Source organism: Oncorhynchus clarkii, chromosome 2 (genome assembly GCF_045791955.1).
Source record: "Oncorhynchus clarkii lewisi isolate Uvic-CL-2024 chromosome 2, UVic_Ocla_1.0, whole genome shotgun sequence".
NCBI classification, from domain to species: domain Eukaryota; kingdom Metazoa; phylum Chordata; class Actinopteri; order Salmoniformes; family Salmonidae; genus Oncorhynchus; species Oncorhynchus clarkii.
This window is the reverse complement of record NC_092148.1, coordinates 1,684,749-1,704,022: the sequence shown is the minus strand read 5'-3', so window position 1 is coordinate 1,704,022 and position 19,274 is coordinate 1,684,749. Positions and strand designations below refer to the sequence as shown.

The window sequence follows — 19,274 nt, the reverse complement described above, 5'->3', positions numbered from 1 at the left end:
CAGTCTCCCCTCTCTACTAACCCGTCTCCTCTCTCTACTAACCCATCTCCCCTCTCTACTAACCAGTCTCCTCTTTTTACTAACCACACTACAACTAGGGAGCCAACAGCTCCCCTCTCTACTAACCCGTCTCCTCTCTCTACTAACCAGTCTCCTCTCTCTACTAACCACACTACAACTAGGGAGCCAACAGCTAAACAGCGATTTGAAACTTCTCCATTTGAATAACTACGAGATAAACCCAGCTTATCATTCTATGCACACAACTCATTTAGACTCTGTTGGCCTTGGGCCTGGCGCTGTTTTACATTTCATTCCTAAACTCATAACTGCAGGAAACACCATCAACCCCAAATCACAAGCAAAAAACAACGGCGTAAATAAAACAACACTGCCTCTGAAACGGTAAACCATAAACACAGTGAGACGCAGAGCTAAAACTACATCCAACAACAATCAAATCGCAGCTCTGTGGTGATTCAATCTTCCATTGATTAACAGAAAGGACCAGGGGTCTGGAATGAGGACGATGTCCCGAAAGACAGAGAAGATTTTACGCAGCCCAATTTTTTGCTCCTTTTCCACCCTCTCCTCTCCTCTCTGTTGTGTTATTTCTGCATGAGCCAATCGCTCTCCATTTTTCCCTCCTCTCTCCCGCAGTTCCCCCTTCTCCACTGTGTTATTTCTGCATGAGCCAATCTCTCTCCATTTTTCCCTCCTCTCTCCCGCAGTTCCCGCTTCTCCACCGTGTTATTTCTGCCTGGGGAACCAGATATTGTAAAAATATGATCTATTAAAAGGAAATGTGTATCAATTGTGCCCTGCTGCAACCCTCAGTTAAATAGTTGAGGCTAGCAGGCCTCTGCTCCCGTCCCAGGGCCCACCCCCAGGCCTCGATGGGCCTGGAGCCCCATTACCCCCTCCCCGTCCCTGAGGAGTGCAGCGGGGCAGAGGGTACCGCCTGGAGGATGGATGGGACAAACAAGCCCCCCCCCCATCCCAAACTGCACTCTATTCCCTTTATAGAACATTAACAGACCTAAGAACAATAGGGAGCAGAGTGGCATTTGGGACACACCCAAGGCCTCTCCCGTCTCGCAGTAGTTATATGCATGATAAGCACGGAAATGAAAATCAATTTGCTCCTAATGGGACAGCAATCTGTGTCCACTCTGAGCAGCGGGAGAGAGGCAGAAGGGGCTAAGACTAGCAGAGTTTGTTTCTCGCTGTGTGTGTGTGTGTGTGTGTGTGTGTGTGTGTGTGTGTGTGTGTGTGTGTGTGTGTGTGTGTGTGTGTTGGATGCACTGCTACCCTTTCAGGGACTCCACTTGAAAAACATTTTGTACTGCTATACTGGCCAAAGGACACAAAGACCACAGCATTACTCTCAGTGACAGAGACCACAGCATTACTCTCAGTGACAGAGACCAGAGCATTACTCTCAGTGACAGAGGCCAGAGCATTACTCTCAGTGACATAGAGACCACAGCATTACTCTCAGTGACCACAGCATTACTCTCAGTGACATAGAGACCACAGCATTACTCTCAGTGACCACAGCATTACTCTCAGTGACAGAGACCACAGCATTACTCTCAGTGACCACAGCATTACTCTCAGTGACAGAGACCACAGCATTACTCTCAGCGACAGAGACCACAGCATTACTCTCAGCGACAGAGACCACAGCATTACTCTCAGTGACCACAGCATTACTCTCAGTGACAGAGACCACAGCATTACTCTCAGCGACAGAGACCACAGCATTACTCTCAGCGACAGAGACCACAGCATTACTCTCAGCGACAGAGACCACAGCATTACTCTCAGTGACCACAGCATTACTCTCAGCGACAGAGACCACAGCATTACTCTCAGCGACAGAGACCACAGCATTACTCTCAGTGACCACAGCATTACTCTCAGTGACAGAGACCACAGCATTACTCTCAGTGACAGAGACCACAGCATTACTCTCAGCGACAGAGACCACAGCATTACTCTCAGTGACCACAGCATTACTCTCAGTGACAGAGACCACAGCATTACTCTCAGTGACAGAGACCACAGCATTACTCTCAGCGACAGAGACCACAGCATTACTCTCAGCGACAGAGACCACAGCATTACTCTCAGCGACAGAGACCACAGCATTACTCTCAGTGACCACAGCATTACTCTCAGCGACAGAGACCACAGCATTACTCTCAGCGACAGAGACCACAGCATTACTCTCAGCGACAGAGACCACAGCATTACTCTCAGTGACCACAGCATTACTCTCAGCGACAGAGACCACAGCATTACTCTCAGCGACAGAGAGACCACAGCATTACTCTCAGCGAGAGAGACCACAGCATTACTCTCAGCGAGAGAGACCACAGCATTGCTCTCAGTGACCACAGCATTACTCTCAACGACAGAGAGACCACAGCTTTACTCTCAGTGACCACAGCATTACTCTCAGCGACAGAGAGACCACAGCATTACCCTCAGTGACCACAGCATTACTCTCAGTGACATAGAGACCACAGCATTACTCTCAGTGACAGAGACCACATCATTACTCTCAGTGACAGAGACCACAGCATTACTCTCAGTGACAGAGACCACAGCATTACTCTCAGTGACAGAGACCACAGCATTACTCTCAGTGACACAAAGACCACAGCATTACTCTCAGCGACCACATCATTACTCTCAGCGACAGAAAGACCACAGCATTATTCTCAGTGACAAAGACTACAGCTTTACTTTCAGCGACCACAGCATTACTCTCACCGACAGAAAGACCACAGCATTACTCTCAGTGACAGAGACCACAGTATTACTCTGTGACAGAAAGACCACAGCATTACTCTCAGTGACAGAGACCACAGTATTACTCTCAGTGACAGAGACCACAGTATTCTCAGTGGAGCTGCGTGGAAACAATAAGCGAGGGAGAGGTGATTCAACTGTTTGGCAAACCATACTTTTAAGACCATGGGACATCTGACTGCTTCGCCATTGTGTGACTGTGTGAGGTGTGTCAGCGTGGGCAGTCCATCCATACTCATCCCCCATAAAGACGAACAACTAGCACTAAGGCTAATCCCTCTCACTGTCTCTCATCCCCCATAAAGACAAACAACTAGCACTAAGGCTAACCCCTCTCACTGTCTGTCATCTCCCATGAAGACGAACAACTAGCACTAAGGCTAACCCCTCTCACTGTGTCTCATCCCCCATAAAGACAAACAGCTAGCACTAAGGCTAATCCCTCTCACTGTCTCTCATCCCCCATAAAGACAAACAACTAGCACTAAGGCTAACCCCTCTCACTGTCTGTCATCCCCCATGAAGACAAACAACTAGCACTAAGGCTAATCCCTCTCACTGTCTCTCATTCCCCATAAAGATGAACAACTAGCACTAAGGCTAACTCCTCTCACCCCCCATAGAGATGAACAACTAGCACTAAGGCTAACCCCTCTCACTGTCTCTCATTCCCCATAAAGACGAACAACTAGCACTAAGGCTAACTCCTCTCACTGTCTCTCATCCCCCATAAAGACGAACAACTAGCACTAAGGCTAACTCCTCTCACCCCCCGTAGAGATGAACAACTAGCACTAAGGCTAACCCCTCTCACCGTCTCTCATCCCCCATAAAGACAAACAACTAGCACTAAGGCTAACCCCTCTCACTGTCTCTCATCCCCCATAGAGATGAACAACTAGCACTAAGGCAGACCCCTCTCACTGTGTCTCATCCCCCATAAAGACAAACAGCTAGCACTAAGGCTAACCCCTCTCACTGTGTCTCATCCCCCATAAAGACAAACAGCTAGCACTAAGGCTAACCCCTCTCACTGTCTCTCATCCCCCATAAAGACAAACAGCTAGCACTAAGGCTAACCCCTCTCACTGTCTCTCATCCCCCATAAAGACAAACAGCTAGCACTAAGGCTAACCCATCACATCCCCCCCATAACACTAACCCCGCTCACTACGTCTCTCATCCCCTGCCGCCTTGCCGCCCCGCCGTTTGATTTGATCAATATGGGAGAGGAGAGGAGAGGAGAGGAGGCCCGCTGAGCCAGAGTTTCTTTAGAAGAGGCTGCTCTCCTCTCTCGCTGCCCCGTCGCTCAGTGATCGCTGGCTCTGCTGATATGACATTTATCTTTCATTTCTCTCAGTAGTAAAGAACACCTGGGTGGATAAACCGAAAGAGAGGGAGGGAGGGGAGAGAAAGAGAGAGAGAGGGAGAGAGAGAGAGAGAGAAAAAGAGAGAGACAGAGAGAGAAAAAAGAGAGAGAGAAAAAGAGAGAGAGACCAAGAGAGACAGAGAGAGAGAGAGAGAGAGAGAGGGAAGGAAGGAATGGAGAGAAAGAGAGAGAAAGAGAGAGGGAGCGAGGGAGGGAGCGAGGGAGGGAGAGAGGGAGCGAGGGGACAGACTAGGCACTAGGATCCATTTCTGCTGTCAGCAGGTAGAAAGACTATGAGGAAAGTACTTTAGGGAGACTCCAACTCCTGGTGGTTTTCTGAGGTGATGTCATGACCAACGGTTGAGAGACGGCCGGTCCATACCAATGGGGATCAAATCGTTTCATGAGATAGAAGACTAAGTACAATTGTTCCGAGTGTTGCATTATGGGGCCTAGGCAGCGACAGGGAGAAGCAGAGCGTAGCATAGGCCCATTCAAGTAGAACGGTTGGTAGTTCTGCAGCAGGGAAAGGCAGGAAACAGCCTCGCGTGTCTATCTGAGGATCTCATGCTTGTTAACTGCAGTTGTATAACACTGAACTGAATCCACTCAGAGAGGGTTGTTGTGGGTAAATATAACACACGTCAGCCTCGTTTTGTCATTGTATTAAAAGAGCTTTAGTGAAATTGCATCAGATAAACAATAGAGTCATAAAAAACAAACATGGAAATCACATTAAATATTCCCCCAGAGACCAACGCCAACGATACAACTATTTCTAACATCACCCAGCCTTTCAAAAGAGCAACGTAACGTTTTTCATCAAGACGTCCATTTTAAAGAAGGGGCTCCTCTCTGGATTCTCAGAATCATCAACTCTTATGTAAAAAACAGAACATGGAGTCTACCTGCTTGTACGACTGTTTCATTTGAAATCAATACATGGATATTATCACTAAGGTCATTTCTAAATTCAATATTGTGCCTGGCTGCATGTCCCCTTAATAAACATCAATGTCCCATCTTATGTTAAACCTACTATTTCATGAATAATGCATTTAAATTCCATATACAATCTCATTGATGTCAACCCCCAGGCTTAAAAGAAAACAGCTGGTGAATTCATGTAGGACTTTCAATGTGTGTAGATTGCAGATCGCTTCACAGATTGATTCTTCTATTCTCCATGTAGCTTTAGTGTGTCCCCCTAAACGGCACTCTACTTCCTATATAGTGCACTACTTTAGACCAGAGCCCATATGGGTCCTGGACTAAAGTCATGCACTGTATAGGGAAATAGGGTGCGATTTGGGAAGCACTCTTTTAGTTATCCTTGACAGGTTCCAGAACCTCCGGAATGTCAACGTCGTTTGGCGGAGTTCTAGAATATGCAAAACCACCCTGGAACATTTGCATAAGAGGACTGGTGTAACTGAAAGAAGGCGTGGTCTAGTTAACGGCCATCCAGCACCTGTCCCATCTCAGTCACTTATTATTAGTCAACAGACCTTGTTGTTTGGCTGCGTGCCTGACTGACTGTAGTCCAACCAGTATCAATATGAGAAAGCTCTCTTGGGGAACACAGAAACAGTCACACCTCACATCCTCAAATATTAAACTGTGTTATAGGTCATGTTTAGAAATCCCTCCTAGTAGAAAACACGGTTGGCAGAGTAAATACTGGAGTAGACGCAGTAGATTAAAGGACATTCAACAACCAGCCTCAGAGCAACAACAACAACAACAACAACAACAACAACAACAACAACAACCAGCCTCAGAGCAACAACAACAACAACAACAACCGGCCTCAGAGCAACAACAACAACAACAACAACAACAACAACCGGCCTCAGAGCAACAACAACAACAACAACAACAACAACAACCGGCCTCAGAGCAACAACAACAACAACAACAACAACAACCGGCCTCAGAGCAACAACAACAACAACAACAACAACAACCGGCCTCAGAGCAACAACAACAACAACAACAACAACAACAACCAGCCTCAGAGCAACAACAACAACAACAACAACAACAACCGGCCTCAGAGCAACAACAACAACAACAACAACCGGCCTCAGAGCAACAACAACAACAACAACAACAACAACCGGCCTCAGAGCAACAACAACAACAACAACAACAACAACCGGCCTCAGAGCAACAACAACAACAACAACAACAACAACAACAACAACCGGCCTCAGAGCAGCAACAACAACAACAACAACAACAACAACAACAACCGGCCTCAGAGCAGCAACAACAACAACAACAACAACAACAACAACAACAACAACCGGCCTCAGAGCAGCAACAACAACAACAACAACAACAACAACAACCGGCCTCAGAGCAGCAACAACAACAACAACAACCGGCCTCAGAGCAGCAACAACAACAACAACAACCGGCCTCAGAGCAGCAACAACAACAACAACAACCGGCCTCAGAGCAGCAACAACAACAACAACAACCGGCCTCAGAGCAGCAACAACAACAACAACAACAACAACCGGCCTCAGAGCAGCAACAACAACAACAACCGGCCTCAGAGCAGCAACAACAACAACAACAACCGGCCTCAGAGCAGCAACAACAACAACAACCGGCCTCAGAGCAGCAACAACAACAACAACCGGCCTCAGAGCAGCAACAACAACAACAACCGGCCTCAGAGCAGCAACAACAACAACAACCGGCCTCAGAGCAGCAACAACAACAACAACCGGCCTCAGAGCAGCAACAACAACAACAACCGGCCTCAGAGCAGCAACAACAACAACAACCGGCCTCAGAGCAGCAACAACAACAACAACCGGCCTCAGAGCAGCAACAACAACAACAACCGGCCTCAGAGCAGCAACAACAACCGGCCTCAGAGCAGCAACAACAACCGGCCTCAGAGCAGCAGCAACAACAACCGGCCTCAGAGCAGCAGCAACAACAACCGGCCTCAGAGCAGCAGCAACAACAACCGGCCTCAGAGCAGCAGCAACAACAACCGGCCTCAGAGCAGCAGCAACAACAACCGGCCTCAGAGCAGCAGCAACAACAACCGGCCTCAGAGCAGCAGCAACAACAATCGGCCTCAGAGCAGCAGCAACAACAATCGGCCTCAGAGCAGCAACAACAACCGGCCTCAGAGCAGCAACAACAACCGGCCTCAGAGCAGCAACAACAACCGGCCTCAGAGCAGCAACAACAACCGGCCTCAGAGCAGCAGCAGCAACAACAACCGGCCTCAGAGCAACAACAACAACAACAACCGGCCTCAGAGCAGCAGCAGCGACAACAACCGGCCTCAGAGAAGCAGCGACAACAACCGGCCTCAGAGAAGCAGCGACAACAACCGGCCTCAGAGCAGCAGCAACCGGCCTCAGAGCAGCAGCAACCGGCCTCAGAGCAGCAGCAACCGGCCTCAGAGCAGCAGCAACCGGCCTCAGAGCAGCAGCAACCGGCCTCAGAGCAGCAGCAACCGGCCTCAGAGCAGCAGCAACCGGCCTCAGAGCAGCAGCAACCGGCCTCAGAGCAGCAGCAACCGGCCTCAGAGCAGCAGCAACCGGCCTCAGAGCAGCAGCAACCGGCCTCAGAGCAGCAACAACAACCGGCCTCAGAGCAGCAGCAACAACAACCGGCCTCAGAGCAGCAGCAACAACAACCGGCCTCAGAGCAGCAGCAACAACAACCGGCCTCAGAGCAGCAGCAACAACAACCGGCCTCAGAGCAGCAGCAACAACAATCGGCCTCAGAGCAGCAGCAACAACAACCGGCCTCAGAGCAGCAACAACAACCGGCCTCAGAGCAGCAACAACAACCGGCCTCAGAGCAGCAACAACAACCGGCCTCAGAGCAGCAGCAGCAACAACAACCGGCCTCAGAGCAACAACAACAACAACAACAACCGGCCTCAGAGCAGCAGCAGCAACAACAACCGGCCTCAGAGAAGCAGCGACAACAACCGGCCTCAGAGAAGCAGCGACAACAACCGGCCTCAGAGCAGCAGCGACAACAACCGGCCTCAGAGCAGCAGCAACCGGCCTCAGAGCAGCAGCAACCGGCCTCAGAGCAGCAGCAACCGGCCTCAGAGCAGCAGCAACCGGCCTCAGAGCAGCAGCAACCGGCCTCAGAGCAGCAGCAACCGGCCTCAGAGCAGCAGCAACCGGCCTCAGAGCAGCAGCAACCGGCCTCAGAGCAGCAGCAACCGGCCTCAGAGCAGCAGCAACCGGCCTCAGAGCAGCAGCAACCGGCCTCAGAGCAGCAGCAACCGGCCTCAGAGCAGCAGCAACCGGCCTCAGAGCAGCAGCAACCGGCCTCAGAGCAGCAGCAACCGGCCTCAGAGCAGCAGCAACCGGCCTCAGAGCAGCAGCAACCGGCCTCAGAGCAGCAGCAACAACAACCGGCCTCAGAGCAGCAGCAACAACAACCGGCCTCAGAGCAGCAGCAACAACAACCGGCCTCAGAGCAGCAGCAACAACAACAACAACCGGCTTCAGAGCAGCAGCAACAACAACCGGCCTCAGAGCAGCAGCAACAACAACAACAACAACAACCGGCCTCAGAGCAGCAGCAACAACAACCGGCCTCAGAGCAGCAGCAACAACAACCGGCCTCAGAGCAGCAGCAACAACAACCGGCCTCAGAGCAGCAGCAACAATAACCGGCCTCAGAGCAGCAGCAACAATAACCGGCCTCAGAGCAGCAGCAACAACAACCGGCTTCAGAGCAACAACAACAACCGGCCTCAGAGCAGCAGCAACAACAACAACAACCGGCCTCAGAGCAGCAGCAACAACAACAACCGGCCTCAGAGCAGCAGCAACAACAACCGGCCTCAGAGCAGCAGCAACAACAACCGGCCTCAGAGCAACAACCGGCCTCAGAGCAACAACAACAACAACCGGCAATAGAGGTCTTTCAGTCAGCAGCCTCGAGCAGAATAGGTATCCATTTCCGTTTCAACTCCAGTCAGTTTAATTGGAAATGTATCATCAATTCCCTAATAGGGATGTACTGTAACTCAATTCCCGAATCGACTAGAATCGAGTCCAACTGTGGTCTACAGTCTAATGTGAAGGACAGAACTTTGCGTAAACTGCCATGTTGTGAAATTAATCTCGTGTTTCGCCCTCAAAACACCCTCCACCACACATACAAAGGGAGAGAAGACGGAGACTTACCCCGATGATGCTGAGTCCTTTAAGGTAGTCCATCCTGGGCTGGGCCTGGGGAACACATCCAGCTAACACCACCTTCTTATCCTGCTCCTGGGCCTTCCTGACAGAGACACAACGGGGGGTTAATACAAGGAGGACCAACGGTGGCTCAGGAGGGTCACGTTATTTTTTTGGTTGCTGTTTTCATTAACATGCACTATTTTTGACCAGGGCCCATATAGGAGTACCACAGTATGAGTCATAATACCCATAAAACCTAGCAGGGAAACGGTTCCAACCTTAAAATAAGGGCTGTGTTTCGTGTAGACTCACCCTGGCGTGGCGTTTTGATGACCACGTAAATCTCTCTAGGACAAGGTGACTTTTTTTATCAACGAATAAAATGGTGAACTAAACTATTGTTTGACCGCTAGGTTTTATGGGTATTAGGACCACACCGCTGTGTGGCACTAGAGGGCACTTACGTAAGGGTATATTTAGGGTGTCATTTGGGACGTGTCTACCGTCTACAGCCTGTCTGTCATTAAATAGCAGAACATTCTCCAACATCACTACATTATTGACACCTGCTGAAATACAACCACACTGTCGTCAGTGGCTCTTCTTTTCTGAAGGTGTTGAATAAATCATTTCCCTGACTGTTTCTGTCTAGACCAGGGGATCCTCAACTAGATTCAGCCCGCGGACATGTTTTTTTCTAGTGCAGTTAGTCAGGGGACCAGAACATGAATTACAATTCATTTGTAAGACTGCGTATTAAAACGCAAGAAGCCCAAACAGGTGTAATATTTGTCAGAAACATAATGATTTCAAACCTTGTTTATAATCACAACTCTAGTATACGTGGGAATACTTGGGAACTGATGTCCTAAATTTAAAATCCCTTGGAGCTGATTTGCTGGTGTTTTCAGTATTTTATGTTAAAAAAATTAACTTTATTTTTTTTTTTTTTACTTGAGGGGACAAATAAAATCCACCGCAGGAAACCAGAAACCTATTTAACTACTGTTTCTAATGAGGCCTGCTGAAACAACCAGAACCCTATTTAACTACTGTTTCTAATGAGGCCTGCTGAAACAACCAGAACCCTATTTAACTACTGTTTCTATTGAGGCCTGCTGAAACAAACAGAACCCTATTTAACTACTGTTTCTAATGAGGCCTGCTGAAACAACCAGAACCCTATTTAACTACTGTTTCTAATGAGGCCTGCTGAAACAACCAGAACCCTATTTAACTACTGTTTCTATTGAGGCCTGGTGAAACCAGAACCCTATTTAACTACTGTTTCTAATGAGGCCTGCTGAAACAACCAGAACCCTATTTAACTACTGTTTCTATTGAGGCCTGCTGAAACAACCAGAACACTATTTAACTACTGTTTCTAATGAGTCCTGCTGAAACAAGCTGCCCATCTAACTACTGTTTCTATTGAGGCCTGCTGAAACAACCAGAACACTATTTAACTACTGTTTCTATTGAGGCCTGCTGAAACAACCAGAACCCTATTTAACTACTGTTTCTAATGAGGCCTGCTGAAACAACCAGAACCCTATTTAACTACTGTTTCTAATGAGGCCTGCTGAAACAACCAGAACCCTATTTAACTACTGTTTCTAATGAGGCCTGCTGAAACAAGCTGCGCATCTATCTACTGTTTCTAATGAGGCCTGCTGAAACAAGCTGCCCATCTAAATACTGTTTCTAATGAGGCCTGCTGAAACAAGCTGCGCATCTAACTACTGTTTCTAATGAGGCCTGCTGAAACAACCAGAACCCTATTTAACTACTGTTTCTAATGAGGCCTGCTGAAACAACCAGAACCATATTTAACTACTGTTTCTATCGAGGCCTGCTGAAACAACCAGAACCCTATTTAACTACTGTTTCTAATGAGGCCTGCTGAAACAACCAGAACCCTATTTAACTACTGTTTCTATTGAGGCCTGCTGAAACAACCAGAACCCCATTTAACTACTGTTTCTAATGAGGCCTGCTGAAACAACCAGAACCCCATTTAACTACTGTTTCCAATGAGGCCCGCTGAAACAACCAGAACCCTATTTAACTACTGTTTCTAATGAGGCCTGCTGAAACAACCAGAACCCCATCTAACTACTGTTTCTAATGAGGCCTGCTGAAACAACCAGAACCCTATTTAACTACTGTTTCTAATGAGGCCTGCTGAAACAACCAGAACCCCATTTAACTACTGTTTCTATTGAGGCCTGCTGAAACAAGCTGCCCATTTAACTACTGTTTCTAATGAGGCCTGCTGAAACAACCAGAACCCTATTTAACTACTGTTTCTAATGAGGCCTGCTGAATCAACCAGAACCCTATTTAACTACTGTTTGTATTGAGGCCTGCTGAAACAAGCTGCCAATCTAACTACTGTTTGTATTGAGGCCTGCTGAAACAAGCTGCCCATTTAACTACTGTTTCTATTGAGGCCTGCTGAAACCAGCTGCCCATCTAACTACTGTTTCTATTGAGGCCTGCTGAAACCAGCTGCCCATCTAACTACTTTTTCAGATTGAGGCCTGCTGAAACAAGCTGCCCATCTAACTACTGTTTCTAATGAGGCCTGCTGAAACAAGCTGCCCATCTAACTACTGTTTCTAATGAGGCCTGCTGAAACAAGCTGCCCATCTAACTACTGTTTCTATTGAGGCCTGCTGAAACAAGCTGCCCATCTAACTACTGTTTCTATTGAGGCCTGCTGAAATAAGCTGCCCATCTAACTACTAGTTCTATTGAGGCCTGCTGAAACAAGCTGCCCATCTAACTACTGTTTCTAATGAGACCTGCTGAAACAAGCTGCCCATCTAACTACTGTTTCTAATGAGGCCTGCTGAAACAAGCTGCCCATCTAACTACTGTTTCTAATGAGGCCTGCTGAAACAAGCTGCCCATCTAACTAATGTTTCTAATGAGGCCTGCTGAAACAAGCTGCCCATCTAACTACTGTTTCGATTGGCCAGGAGGGCTGTTCCTGTCTGTACTAGATAACCAGGTATCTAATCCACTCTGGTGATTGGCCAGTAGAGCTGTTCCTGTCTGTACTAGATAACCAGGTATCTAATCCACTCTGGTGATTGGCCAGTAGGACTGTTCCTGTCTGTACTAGATAACCAGGTATCTAACCCACTCTGGTGATTGGCCAGTAGAGCTGTTCCTGTCTGTACTAGATAACCAGGTATCTAATCCACTCTGGTGATTGGCCAGTAGAGCTGTTCCTGTCTGTACTAGATAACCAGGTATCTAATCCACTCTGGTGATTGGCCAGTAGAGCTGTTCCTGTCTGTACTAGATAACCAGGTATCTAATCCACTCTGGTGATTGGCCAGTAGAGCTGTTCCTGTCTGTACTAGATAACCAGGTATCTAATCCACTCTGGTGATTGGCCAGTAGGACTGTTCCTGTCTGTACTAGATAACCAGGTATCTAATCCACTCTGGTGATTGGCCAGTAGAGCTGTTCCTGTCTGTACTAGATAACCAGGTATCTAATCCACTCTGGTGATTGGCCAGTAGAGCTGTTCCTGTCTGTACTAGATAACCAGGTATCTAATCCACTCTGGTGATTGGCCAGTAGGGCTGCTCCTGTCTGTACTAGATAACCAGGTATCTAATCCACTCTGGTGATTGGCCAGTAGAGCTGTTCCTGTCTGTACTAGATAACCAGGTATCTAATCCACTCTGGTCAGTAGGGTTGTTCCTGTCTGTACTAGATAACCAGGTATCTAATCCACTCTGGTGATTGGCCAGTAGAGCTGTTCCTGTCTGTACTAGATAACCAGGTATCTAATCCACTCTGATGATTGGCCAGTAGGACTGTTCCTGTCTGTACTAGATAACCAGGTATCTAATCCACTCTGATGATTGGCCAGTAGGGCTGTTCCTGTCAGTACTAGATAACCAGGTATCTAATCCACTCTGGTGATTGGCCAGTAGAGCTGTTCCTCTCTGTACTAGATAACCAGGTATCTAATCCACTCTGGTGATTGGCCAGTAGAGCTGTTCCTGTCTGTACTAGATAACCAGGTATCTAATCCACTCTGGTGATTGGCCAGTAGGACTGTTCCTGTCTGTACTAGATAACCAGGTATCTAATCCACTCTGGTGATTGGCCAGTAGAGCTGTTCCTCTCTGTACTAGATAACCAGGTATCTAATCCACTCTGGTGATTGGCCAGTAGAGCTGTTCCTGTCTGTACTAGATAACCAGGTATCTAATCCACTCTGGTGATTGGCCAGTAGGACTGTTCCTGTCTGTACTAGATAACCAGGTATCTAATCCACTCTGGTGATTGGCCAGTAGAGCTGTTCCTCTCTGTACTAGATAACCAGGTATCTAATCCACTCTGGTGATTGGCCAGTAGAGCTGTTCCTGTCTGTACTAGATAACCAGGTATCTAATCCACTCTGGTGATTGGCCAGTAGGGCTGTTCCTGTCTCCTCTATACACGGAGCCACAGTGTCACCAATGAGGTTGGTGTCACGTGCAGGATTACATATTTTCCTCTTTACTGTCAACTTAATTGTGAGAGCGTTGATGGGCACTTAACCTCGACCTTTAAGATGTTGAACTGTAAAGGTCAGGCGTTAGTCAGCCGTTAGTTTGAGTGGCTCATTTACATCTGGATGGATGGGTAATGTGAGCTTAATACCTAGGAGAAAGAGGTGGAGGAGGAGGAAGGGGAGGGAGTAGAGGAGGAGGAGGTGGAGGGGGTGGAGGAGGAGGAGGAGGTGGAGGAGGAGGAATGGGAGAGGGAGGGAGTGGAGGGGGAGGAGGTGGAGGTGGAGGAGGATGAATGGGAGAGGGAGGGAGTGGAGGAGGGGGAGGAGGTGGAGGAAGGGGATAGGGAGGGAGTGGAGGAAGGGGAGGAGGAGGAGGAATGGGAGAGGGAGGGAGTGGAGGAGGGGGAGGAGGTGGAGGGGGAGGAATGGGAGAGGAGGAGGAGGGGGAGGAGGTGGAGGGGGAGGAAGGGGAGAGGGAGGGAGTGGAGGAAGAGGAGAGGGAGGGAGTGGAGGAAGGGGAGGAGGAGGAGGAATGGGAGAGGGAGAGAGAGGTGATGGAGAAGGGGGAGAGAGAGGGCAGAAGGGAGGGAGGTGGTGGAGGAGGACCAGAAGGAGCAGTGGAGAGGGAGGTGGTGGAGGAGGACCAGAAGGAGCAGGAAGAGAGGGAGGTGGTGGAGTTGGGGGAGGAGGGGAAGAGAGAGGAGAAGAGAGGAGAAGAGCAGCACTGTGAGCTCATCCTCTTTCTGCCCCATGTGGTTCACAGCGCAGTGTGGAGTGGAGGACGTTTAGCAGCAGGGCCTCTGACACTTACAGACATTTATCTTTCAACAGCAGCTCTCTTCCTGACTGGCTGGCTGGCTGGATGACTGGCTGAATGACTGACATTTATCTTTCAACAGCAGCTCTCTTCCTGACTGGCTGGCTGGCTGGATGACTGGCTGAATGACTGACATTTATCTTTCAACAGCAGCTCACTGACTGGCTGGCTGGATGACTGGCTGAATGACTGACATTTATCTTTCAACAGCAGCTCACTGACTGGCTGACTGACTGGCTGACTGGCTGACTGACTGACGGACTGACTGTCTGGCTGGCTGACGGACTGACTGACGGACTGACGGACTGGCTGGCTGGCTGACTGACTGGCTGGCTGGCTGACTGACTGACTGGCTGGCTGACAGACGGACTGACGGACTGACGACTGACTGGCTGGCTGGCTGGCAGACTAGCTGACTAGCTGGCTGGCTGGCTGACTGACTGGCTGACTGACTGACTGGTTGACTGGCTGACTGACTGGCTGACTGGCTGGCTGGCTGGCTGGCTGGCTGGATAGACGGATGACTGACTGACTGGCTGGCTGGCTGGCTGGCTGTACCAGAGGAGAGGAAATGCCAGATCTGGGTTCCAATACTATTAGAGAATCTGTCAAATAGCCTCCTCAGAGTTTCCTTCAGTACGATCACCAGAATATTTATCCGTTAGTAAGTACCAGAAGATATGTCATTTTGGGACTGTTCTATTGGTCAATTGTGCCAGGCGAGCTCAATCAAGCACAGATAAATGATATGAAATTATTTCCAAACAGTATTCAGAGCCAGCTCTGTCTGACAGCTGTAGAACACACATCTGGTCCTGCTCTCCACCAAAACCTCACACAACTCAATGGGCTTCCTGTACGGAGACAGCAGCGAGAGACATCTCCACACAGAAGACTGAAAAGGTGACAACGTAGCATCAGACGGGTGTCCATCCTGTACCACAGCACTCAAACATCTCTATATACAGAAGGATTAGGGAACATAGGATCTGTGCCAGGTTCACCTTTTTGTATAGTGATCAAACAAGTTGCTTCTGTTGCACTTAAAGGAGGCATAACATCAGAAAACGGGTCAGAATATTTAGAGGAGGCATAAGATCAGAAAACGGGTCAGAATATTTAAAGGAGGCATAACATCAGAAAACGGGTCAGAATATTTAGAGGAGGCATAAGATCAGAAAACGGGTCAGAATATTTAAAGGAGGCATAACATCAGAAAACGGGTCAGAATATTTAAAGGAGGCATAACATCAGAAAACGGGTCAGAATATTTAAAGGAGGCATAACATCAGAAAACGGGTCAGAATATTTAAAGGAGGCATAACATCAGAAAACGGGTCAGAATATTTAGAGGAGGCATAAGATCAGAAAACGGGTCAGAATATTTAAAGGAGGCATAACATCAGAAAACGGGTCAGAATATTTAGAGGAGGCATAAGATCAGAAAACGGGTCAGAATATTTAAAGGAGGCATAACATCAGAAAACGGGTCAGAATATTTAAAGGAGGCATAACATCAGAAAACGGGTCAGAATATTTAAAGGAGGCATAACATCAGAAAACGGGTCAGAATATTTAAAGGAGGCATAACATCAGAAAACGGGTCAGAATATTTAAAGGAGGCATAAGATCAGAAAACGGGTCAGAATATTTAGAGGAGGCATGACATCAGAAAACGGGTCAGAATATTTAAAGGAGGCATAACATCAGAAAACGGGTCAGAATATTTAGAGGAGGCATAACATCAGAAAACGGGTCAGAATATTTAGAGGAGGCATAACATCAGAAAACGGGTCAGAATATTTAAAGGAGGCATAACATCAGAAAACGGGTCAGAATATTTAAAGGAGGCATAACATCAGAAAACGGGTCAGAATATTTAGAGGAGGCATAACGTCAGAAAATGGGTCAGAATATTTAAAGGAGGCATAAGATCAGAAAACGGGTCAGAATATTTAAAGGAGGCATAAGATCAGAAAACGGGTCAGAATATTTAAAGGAGGCATAAGATCAGAAAACGGGTCAGAATATTTAAAGGAGGCATAACATCAGAAAACGGGTCAGAATATTTAAAGGAGGCATAAGATCAGAAAACGGGTCAGAATATTTAAAGGAGGCATAACATCAGAAAACGGGTCAGAATATTTAAAGGAGGCATAACATCAGAAAACGGGTCAGAATATTTAAAGGAGGCATAACATCAGAAAACGGGTCAGAATATTTAGAGGAGGCATAAGATCAGAAAACGGGTCAGAATATTTAAAGGAGGCATAACATCAGAAAACGGGTCAGAATATTTAAAGGAGGCATAAGATCAGAAAACGGGTCAGAATATTTAAAGGAGTATGAAAACACACTGTGTTGCATATACAGTCCTATACTGTACCAGTGTGGTGACAGTCAACGAGCCTAAATCCAGAGAGACATTTTGTCCGACCTAATTTTGTAAATCAAGTCAGAGGTAAAATTCCAGGATGTACATTCAGGTATCATCACGTGTTTCTCCTCTACATGATGCGTCTTGGCCCTGTCCGTTCAGGGTGGAGGGACTGCAGGCTAGATGAAGACACGGCTTGGCAGGTTTTATAAATCAGTCAGCGGGGGTCAGGCTCAACAGATCAGGAGTGATATGCCAGACAGACAGGGAGGGAGGGATGGGGGGAGAGCAGGGAGGGAGAGCAGGGAGGGAGAGGAGGGAGGGAGGGAGAGCAGGGAGGGAGAGGAGGGTGGGAGACGAGGGAGGGAGGGAGAGCAGGGAGGGGGGGAGAGCAGGGAGGGAGAGCAGGGAGGGAGGGGGGGAGGAAGGGAGGGAGGGGGGAGAGCAGGGAGGGAAAGCAGGGAGGGAGGGGGGAGAGCAGGGAGGGAGAGCAGGGAGGAAGGGAGGGAGGGGGGAGAGCAGGGAGGGAGGGGGGGGAGAGCAGGGAGGGGGAGAGCAGGGAGGGAGGGGGGGAGAGCAGGGAGGGAGGGAGAGCAGGGAGGGAGAGGAGGGAGGGAGGGAGGGAGGGAGGGGGGAGAGCAGGGAGGGAGGGGGGGAGAGCAGGGAGGGAGGGGGGGAGAGCAGGGAGGGAGGGAGAGCAGGGAGGGAGGGGGGAGAGCAGGGAGGGAGGGAGAGCAGGGAGGGAGGGAGGGAGGTAGGGAGACACCAGTTCACCACAGGTACAGCAGGCTAGCACGCTACCTACAGTAACATCCATTTATTCAACCGATACTTGGGGAAGTCAAATATGTATATAATACTGTGGTATGTAACTCTCTATTTCCCCAACGCTGGAGGGGAGGAGACACCGCCTGCAGAACTGAACCGGGTTCAAGAGATCTCTGATCTCAGAGGACATCTGCTGGCGTCCGGGTCACTGGTGTGCAGCGAAGCTGAACCAATCGCCCAAGCCCTGCCTCCCATCCAACCCTGGCATGAGCCGACGTGATTGGCTTTCCCCCTGGGGTGTCTGGGTCGAAAGCTCATCCACGCCGCGCCTGATTCACTGTGTCACCACGGCCGGGCGCCGAGCGCATTAGGGCGGCGTTTGTCAGGAGCGTTACTGAATAATTCAGACGTGATGTACCTCGTAATGGCAGGGTCCTGAACAACGAGGCCTTTTTAAAAACAGGGTGCCACAATGGACTTGTAGAGATGAGCTTATTTTTAAGTGGCTGTTCTCCTCAGAGGAGCCTCACGGACTGACTCAGGAGACACATCAGTGACAGTCAGGCTCTCCACTCAGGAGACACATCAGTGACAGTCCAGCTCTCCACTCAGGAGACACATCAGTGACAGTCAGGCTCTCCACTCAGGAGACACATCAGTGACAGTCAGGCTCTCCACTCAGGAGACACATCAGTGACAGTGGATGGGGAGAGGATGAGGAGGCGAAAGAGGTGGAATTCAAGAAGAGGAGGAGAACGGGAGAGAAAACCTGTCGAGAGAACATCTTCATCAACAGGTACTGAGGAAGATGATATGGAAGAGGAGAAAGCAAGCTGATTGAAGGGGATATGCAGGGGGTTCTGAAGTAAATCTACAGATGGTCATGGGGATCAAATATCAGGCCGGCGAGACAGAGAGAGGATGGGGAGAGGGAGAGAGAGACGGGGAGAGAGAGGATGGGGAGAGGGAGAGACGGGGAGAGGGAGAGATGGGGAGAGGGAGCGAGAGACGGGGAGAGGGAGAGAGAGACGCAGAGAGAGAGAGGATGGGGAGCGGGAGAGACGGGGAGAGGGAGAGACGGGGAGAGGGAGAGAGAGACGGGGAGAGGGAGAGGATGGGGAGAGGGAGAGAGAGAGGATGGGGAGAGGGAGAGAGAGACGGGGAGAGGGAGAGAGGGAGACGCAGAGAGAGAGGATGGGGAGAGGGAGAGACGGGGAGAGGGAGAGAGAGACGCAGAGAGAGAGAGGATGGGGAGAGGGGGAGAGGGAGAGAGAGACGGGAGAGGGAGAGAGACGGGGAGAGAGAGAGGATGGGGAGAGGGAGAGAGAGACGCAGAGAGAGAGGATGGGGAGAGGGAGAGACGGGGCGAGGGAGAGAGAGAGACGGGGAGAGGGAGAGAGAGACGCAGAGAGAGA

The 19,274-nt window shown here is 49.2% G+C and overlaps 1 protein-coding gene across 1 annotated transcript in view; it reads right to left on the bottom strand.

The window, feature by feature from the left end:
* Positions 1–19,274, bottom strand: part of LOC139418921 (threonylcarbamoyladenosine tRNA methylthiotransferase-like) — a 404,223-nt gene that overhangs the window by 196,719 nt on the left and 188,230 nt on the right. The window contains exon 5 of the mRNA XM_071168710.1: positions 9,379–9,475. Within this exon, the coding sequence (XP_071024811.1) occupies positions 9,379–9,475 (97 nt within the window). The remainder of the gene's footprint in view (positions 1–9,378; positions 9,476–19,274) is intronic.